The following is a 7,170-nucleotide window of genomic DNA, read 5'->3' as shown; positions in this document are numbered from 1 at the left end:
TTTTTAAGTTTGACTCTACTCCCAGGTGACACATTCAGAAACATCAATCTGATAGAATAGTTTGCAATAAATAGGGATTAAAATATGCAAATAATCGTGAGTAAGTAAATGTTAAATTCAAAACTTGGAAGTAAAGTTTTTCCTATTGATTTTCTTGCTGTATTTAATAAACAAAGTCATAGCCCAGTCTTTAAAAAGGTTTGCTTTTTATGCTGCTATGTATCTAAATTTTTCTGGAAAAAATTAAGATGCTTTCTGCAATTCAAATTCTGCTTGATCAAATATACAGTATAATATTTCACTCTGTTCCATACTGTCACATTCTGATGCTTCCCAACAGAGTATTGTTCTGATGCAGATTATTGTGCAGATTATTGTTCTGATGCAGATTGATGCAAGCTTATTGTGGGCTTGCAAAATATCAGTGAAAATACATTTCGGAAATTCTTTTGCTGACAGTAACTTTACTAACAGTGCGTACTAACAAAAATATCTTAGTTTGAAACCTTTGTCATTTTTTCCATCTTAGCATTCCTAAAAGACTTAATTTTGCATTTTACAAAATTATGTAAAGTAGTTTGAACAACTTAGCCTGTTTGAATAAAAGGGAACTTCCCCAGGTGAGGAGTCAAATAGATTAAAAGTTACTACTCACATTTAGGAGGGCAATGACTGCCATAGCCCTTACAAATACAATGAAAACCCTTTATTCACTCAAAGAATTGACTTATGTTTAAAGCACAAATAGTGGGACCAGTTTCAAGTACCATTGGATGAGATAGACTGTACAAACGTTTTTTCCCTAGTTCTTCAAGGCTGACCACAGTCCTAGCAGAAATATAGTCATACTAGGGTAACTTCACTCGATACAAGTTATTTTATTTGTAGCTAGTAAAAACCCCACAAATCACAGATCTTCTGCTTTGGATTTTTAGCTGGTGTGAATTGCATAGAGTTTGTTGGGAAGCTATAATGATTAACCTTTCATAATATAGATTATATTTGAAGTACACAAAGCCATTTTTACTTACATGTGTCATCCTAGTGCAAACAAAGCCTTTAAGTGATCCTCTCTAAAAGCATCATGTTAGTGATGACAAACATATTTAACTTCATACAATGATTTATGTTCTGCTGTGAAGGACCTGCTATTTAGGTGATAAGTGTTTAGGTTCAGTATGTCCATAAAAGTTACTTCAATGCATGTTCTGAAATAATAGTTCAACTTAACTTCCTTTCCTTCTTCCCCCTTTTCAATCCTTGCCTCACTTCTTTCCACTTTCTCAATCTCTGATTCAGTTTGAGCAATTCCCCTAACATTTGCAAGATAAAGCATGGTGCTATCTCCATTAAATTATGCTCCAAATCTTTAACTGCTTTGTGCTGTCAGGAAAATGTGAATGTAGCTCAGGAGTGCATACTAGCAAGGCATATATTTGTTCTAACTTTGAACATTTTGGCCAACCAATGGATGGTCTGTGTCCTAAGACCTTCAGATCTCTGCAAGGAAGAAAAAAAAAATCTTTGCAGAAGGGTAGGCAGAAAGTTAAATAAAATATTAGTGATGTTTGAGTGTTTTGCTTGTTTGTTTTCTTGGATTGGCTCCATGTCCTGATCTTTCATTAAGGATTTCAGCATTTGAGAAAGTCATTGCCATAGCATGCTGATGAAACCAGCCAATGTTGACTGTTTTGCATGACTAGATCTGCTATATTTTTTCCAAGAATTGGAACAAATTCTCATTAACATGTTTAGGACAAGATTAACACCTTTTTATCAATAGAGGAATTATCAATGTGAAACACCTTGTCATGTAGCGTAGGTCAAAGGTGTAGAGGCATAGAAGAGAGGAAGCTGAGTGTAGAGAGATGCTAATGTTATTAAATAAGCCTGCAGTTTTAGTGGAGTTGAGCACAATTAAATGTAACAAGTATCAATAAGTATTGCTTAAGCTGTCTTAATGATAACTCAGAAATGATCTGTACTGAAATTCTTATTTGTAATATTGAGGATTTCTCTACAGCCACCGTAAGCTTGGCAAGCAGTAGGGTATGAGATAAGGGCCTTAGCCACTTTCTCTCAATCCACACACTCATGTACTCAATTGAAGTAACCATGTGGTTTCTCTAATTTAGCTGAGCTTGGTTGAAGCTGAGCACAAGATTCATGGACAAGATCAAAGTAGAATTTTATGTTGGGGTGAGAGATCTTGATTAAAGCAGTGTCTGCATTAGAAAACTGAACTTTCTTCTCCAGCTTGTATTTTATTTTATTCTTTTTTTCTGAAGCCAATGAGGCAATATCAGTGACATTTTCTTAATCTGCTGTGTGATGTTCTTAACTGGTTCTGTGCTGTTTTGGAAGGCAGTTTATAATGGTATAGTGATGACTGTGTGAGTTTTCTGAAAGGGTTCCATTTAATTCCATGATTAAGTTAGTCACTTGGGTCAAATTTGAATCTCCTATTACTTTTATTGAAACAGTAGAAGGGAAGCCTGAAAGATATTCCTGTTCAGATACTTTCTAAAGCCTTAAAAGGTATACCATAACTTGCAGTTGTTAACATGACTGATTCCACTATTCTAACAGTAATCCATAGGGTGCATTTTGCCTCCAGCTATAGAAACAGGAGTCATTGAGCCAATAACAAATGGTAGCGGTCACTTCAATCACACCTTTATTCCCCTCCCAGTCTGTGAGTTTAAGACAGATGTAAGAGGTATCTGTATCATGGAATTTTTTGTAGTGGTTTGCAGCCTACCTCAATTCTCAATATTTAAAGTTTTTATACCGTAGCAGTAGTGCCTGAAATAAAGTAGACTTGATAGGTAGTCACAGTAAGTAGGAACTAGAATGATCTACTAAATGTTGGAAGTGATCTGAAAGACAGCTCCTGCAAAAGTTAGGTCCTCAGGAAGGTGAAAGTGAGATTCGGAAATGGAAATTTACACAAAGATGAAAACGCAAATTGCTGAGGTACTGACAATCGAGAGGGCAGGAAAGGTTTTGGGGTGGGGGGGAATCACAAGCACACTTTGTACAAGTATCTGTTCTGTAGTTCTTCCTATCTAACCACCAGCCTTTTAAAGCCAAATCTACTAAAGTACTTTTAAGTTCTCCTTAACAAAAATGTCAAAGTCCAAAATTGCTATCTTAAAACATTTTTGGAACCAGCTGCTACTTATGCTTCGATCTATAGGCACTAACTACTCCTGGCTTAGTGGTAGCTTCGTAGATGCTTCATTCTTACTGTTTGTGACTAGAACTTCTTAGTCTTAAATAACTCAGTGCTTGCCTTCCATCCAAGCCTGTTCAGTAGAATGGCACTAGTTAGTCCAGTTCACTGTGTCACAGAAGGCAGTTTTGGACACTTTCTTTCAAAACATAACCTAGAAGGTCACCAGAGAATATAATATTCATTCAGGCACTAGAAAAGGGAGAAATTGGACCTATGTCTTCAGGAAAGAGTCCTGATGACCATCCCCTAGGCTATTGTGGGGTGCAGAAAAACCTAGTCTTTCTGTTGAAGGTAGCTATTGTCACAAAGAATTTATAGAGGGATGGAGAAAGCATGTCTGAGCTATGGCAGACATGAGAAGAACAAAAGACTGCAAGTCCAGTTCTCACCCTAAATACTGTACTTTTAAGTACAAAATGCATTAACTAGTCCTTTGAGAGGAAGCTAGAATTTTAGTGCAGCCCTAATTTGATCCATGGAGAGCAATTGCTACTTCTGTTTGAATGAAAATTTGTTGCATTAACTTACTTGCGTGTTGCTTTTCATTTCTATGGCAAGTCAGAAAAATGAAATCATACAGTGCTTCAAGAGCCATAACTTAAAATATCACTACCGTGTGCTTAAAGCATAACTGTTAACTCTAGCTATAATAATAAATGCAAGGAGGCCACCTCATGGTTGCTGAGGGAAGCTGTAACTTTGTTCATTTGAAATCTTAACCATAAAATTGGATTAATTTTGGCAAAAGTAGAGGACAACCATCTGAACTAAAAGGGAATTAAATGCTGCTCAGAGGGAATACATGAGGGGTAGAAAGTTGCAGCAGTGTGTGAGTTACAGGGTATATGCACTGCATAAAATAGCCACCCCTTCAGGGCTTCTGGAGTGTCCTTGAGCACCACATACTACTTTATTATGAAACAGCATATAGTCTTAGCCATTTTTTCCTCAACACATACATCCCAACTGTTTAAGGCATGGACCACTACTTGCAGTATTCAGGAGGAAGAGTTAAAGTCTCTTCATTGTTTGACCTAAGCAAGAATTCCCTGCTGCTAATACCACTGCTCAGATAGGGCCTAGGTATAACCACATGCAAAAATAAGGAGCAGCTTGGACCAAGTAGCAGCACAGGAAAACTTGCAGGAAAAAAAAAAATCTTAATTCTTACAAGTATGATGACTAGAAACTTATGTCATGAAGAAATTAAAAAGGAAGCTTCTAAGCTGCTTCTTTTCCCCTCAAAACATTTCCTGACCCAAAATTGTAGCTGAGAAATAAGTGGGCCTACAATGCATCCTTAGTTGGTTATGGGTTTTTTTGTTGTTTTGTGTTTGTTTTTTTTAATCACAGATCTTCATGCCAGATAAATATTCTTTGTAATGTATTCTTGTAATGACTGGCAGTACGTCTGCCTAACGTGACAATTGGTAATTTTGCAAGTGTTATATACCTTGATATTTTAATCTTTATTTATGCAGGGACTCAAACCAATAGTATCCACTGAATACCCAGCTTTGATTTTTGGGACAACAACTAAACTTGCTTCAGATTTACCAGCAGCTGGTTCTTTCTTGGGTAAAAACAAGGTGCCAGACCTACAGAAACTTTTTCAGGTAACAACAACTTTGAGAGTAACTTAAAGAAAACTGAAGAAAGTGGGCCATATTTTGCCCTATTTTAATGTGGCTAACTAATTTGTCATTCTCCAATACCTACAATTTTTAAAGTCTGCTTAAGAAAGTGTCAAGTACAGTATAACCTGGATCAGTCTCCAGTGACCTTGTACTGGGTATAAATATAGAAAGTAAAAAGTCTGGTTTTAGGGTTTGGGTTTTTTTTTTTCCTGACTTCAAAAGATGCCTCTCGTATCCTTTGACTATTGGAAGCACTTTTCCTCCAAGAATCCAAGCATGTGAGTTAAGATCTGGAGGAGCAAAGCAGAGATTATTACTACTTTGTATTTTGTAACTGAAACATTACTGAAGCTGTATATAATGTAATGGAAGAGTACAGTAAGGTCTTCAAAGCCAGTTTATTAGCTGTGCAGTTTATAAGTGTATTGGGACTTCTCAAAACAAGTTAGCTGAGGGTTGGGGGGTTTTTAACATCAAGAATGTGCTTTATATAATGTACCCTTTTCTCTCTTACATGCCACTTGCATTTGGAATGTGTCAGTCTGAATTGGTGAATAATCTTTTATACATATCTTTTCACATTCTTTTGTTGGTGACATTTTTCCAGTCCAGGTCCTCTTTAAAAATTATATTTCAAGATGTATTCTTTGTGCTTGCACGTAACAGCTTTTGCTAATAAAATTAACTTGCCTTTGCATTTGTCTTGCTCAATGAAAAACACTTAATACATTAGACTGTAGATAGCCCGTTAGTCAGCAGATTTCCCTCTTGGAATTCTCTTAGTTTTAACTGAGGTAGCTTGTTCATGGTGGTCTCTGTATGAGTATTCATTTTTTTGTTGTTGTTTTTAAACTCTTCCCACAGAAAGCAGATGGACTGCCAGTACACCTGAAACGGGGAGTTCCAGATAAGCTGCTTTATCGGACCACTATGGCTCTAACAATAGGCGGGACTATCTACTGTCTAGTAGCACTGTACATGGCCTCACAAGCAAGAAACCAAAAGTAAATGAACCATAACTAATGGGACTAATGGCATTTCTCTGAAGGACCTCCTGCATGTATCTCTCTTCACTTGCTTTTTAATCCTGTGATCATATAGGGTGTGTTATTCAGATCAAATGTGTTTGAGAAAGTATTTTTAAATTGGTTGCCTTATGTATTCTGGAAATCATATAAACAAAGACTTAAAGCTATCATTTTAACGTATGGTTGTAGCCTTGCATTTGTTGTTGTGCAGGAGTGTATAAACAGTTGGAGAAAGTTTACTTTTCTTCCTTCCCTGCCTCCACACACTGTTAGAGATAGGACAGGAAAAATACTTTTTGGGCAATATTCCATGCCCCTCAGTGGGGAGATGCTATCAGTTTCAAAAACAGTAAAGCAAATCATTTAATTACTACTAGACACCAAGAATCTATTCCTGTCATACACAACTCATTTTATATAAGCAGGTGGCACTAGAACTTTTCCAAATGCTGGTATATCATTAAGTATTTGTACCTTTATGGATCAACAGAACAAAGGGCTTATCTCCTTGGAACATTCAAACTGGGTTTATTCCATAATGTAAACACCAATGTATACAGCAGAATGCAGCAGTACTCTAGCATCAGTTATACCAGTTTTTGGACTATTACTTGTCAAACTCTCGTATTGTGCAATAAAACTAACTACATAAATAATAAAAGTGGCAAGTCTTGAAAGTTTCACACTGTTTCAGCTGGCCCAGTAGTGAAATATGTTAGTATGCTTTAAGTTCAACTTGTAGATCTCAGACTAGACAATTGATTGAACTGCATTATTGTAATCTTTTTGAGATTATATCCACTTGAAACCTTATCTCAGAATTCATGGAATGCTTAACAATAAGATATTTTTGTGAAACAAGTCACTACCTTTCACAGCTCAGCTGTATATATGTATATAATATGTATTTGTTGCCTTTGCTGGGTGGGGAAAAGGTTAATAAAACCCTCCAATTAATTTTCTTTCCCCTGTAAAATCAGAACCTTGGACTACAGCTAATCTTTCACACAAACCTTTATACAAGCATCTTACAATTTGATAGGTATTCCTCTAGTTTGAGGAGAGAATATTCACTCCTGGTCACTCAGCCACTAAGTCTGGATAAACATGGTTTCACTGGCCTCTGTCAAAACCCATCTCTTCCAGAACCATGAAGAAACCACCTTCTTTGTAAACAGGCAAGACAGTTGATAAAGAAACCTAAAATTTCTCTTTCTTTGTTCTTTTACTAAAAACATTCTGATTTGTTTTCCAGTTAAGTTGTACT

At 36.3% G+C, this 7,170-nt stretch overlaps 1 protein-coding gene across 4 annotated transcripts in view; it reads left to right on the top strand.

The window, feature by feature from the left end:
• LOC112969225 (cytochrome c oxidase subunit 7A-related protein, mitochondrial) overlaps window positions 1-6,586 on the top strand; it is a 10,572-nt gene extending 3,986 nt beyond the window's left edge. For 3 of the 4 annotated variants that reach the window (XM_026072300.1, XM_026072299.1, XM_026072301.1), the window contains exons 2-3: window positions 4,720-4,854; window positions 5,740-6,586. In XM_026072300.1, coding sequence (XP_025928085.1) covers window positions 4,720-4,854; window positions 5,740-5,883 — 279 coding nt within the window. In that variant the 3' untranslated portion in view covers window positions 5,884-6,586. The remainder of the gene's footprint in view (window positions 1-4,719; window positions 4,855-5,739) is intronic. The other variant, XM_026072302.1, reaches the window with a different exon arrangement.
• The last annotated feature ends 584 nt before the right edge of the window (window positions 6,587-7,170 follow it).

The sequence above is a fragment of the Apteryx rowi genome, unplaced genomic scaffold (assembly GCF_003343035.1).
Source record: "Apteryx rowi isolate R43461 unplaced genomic scaffold, aptRow1 scaffold_34, whole genome shotgun sequence".
NCBI lineage: Eukaryota > Metazoa > Chordata > Aves > Apterygiformes > Apterygidae > Apteryx > Apteryx rowi.
The sequence above is the reverse complement of the archived record's forward strand: the minus strand, read 5'-3'. Positions and strand labels throughout refer to the sequence as shown.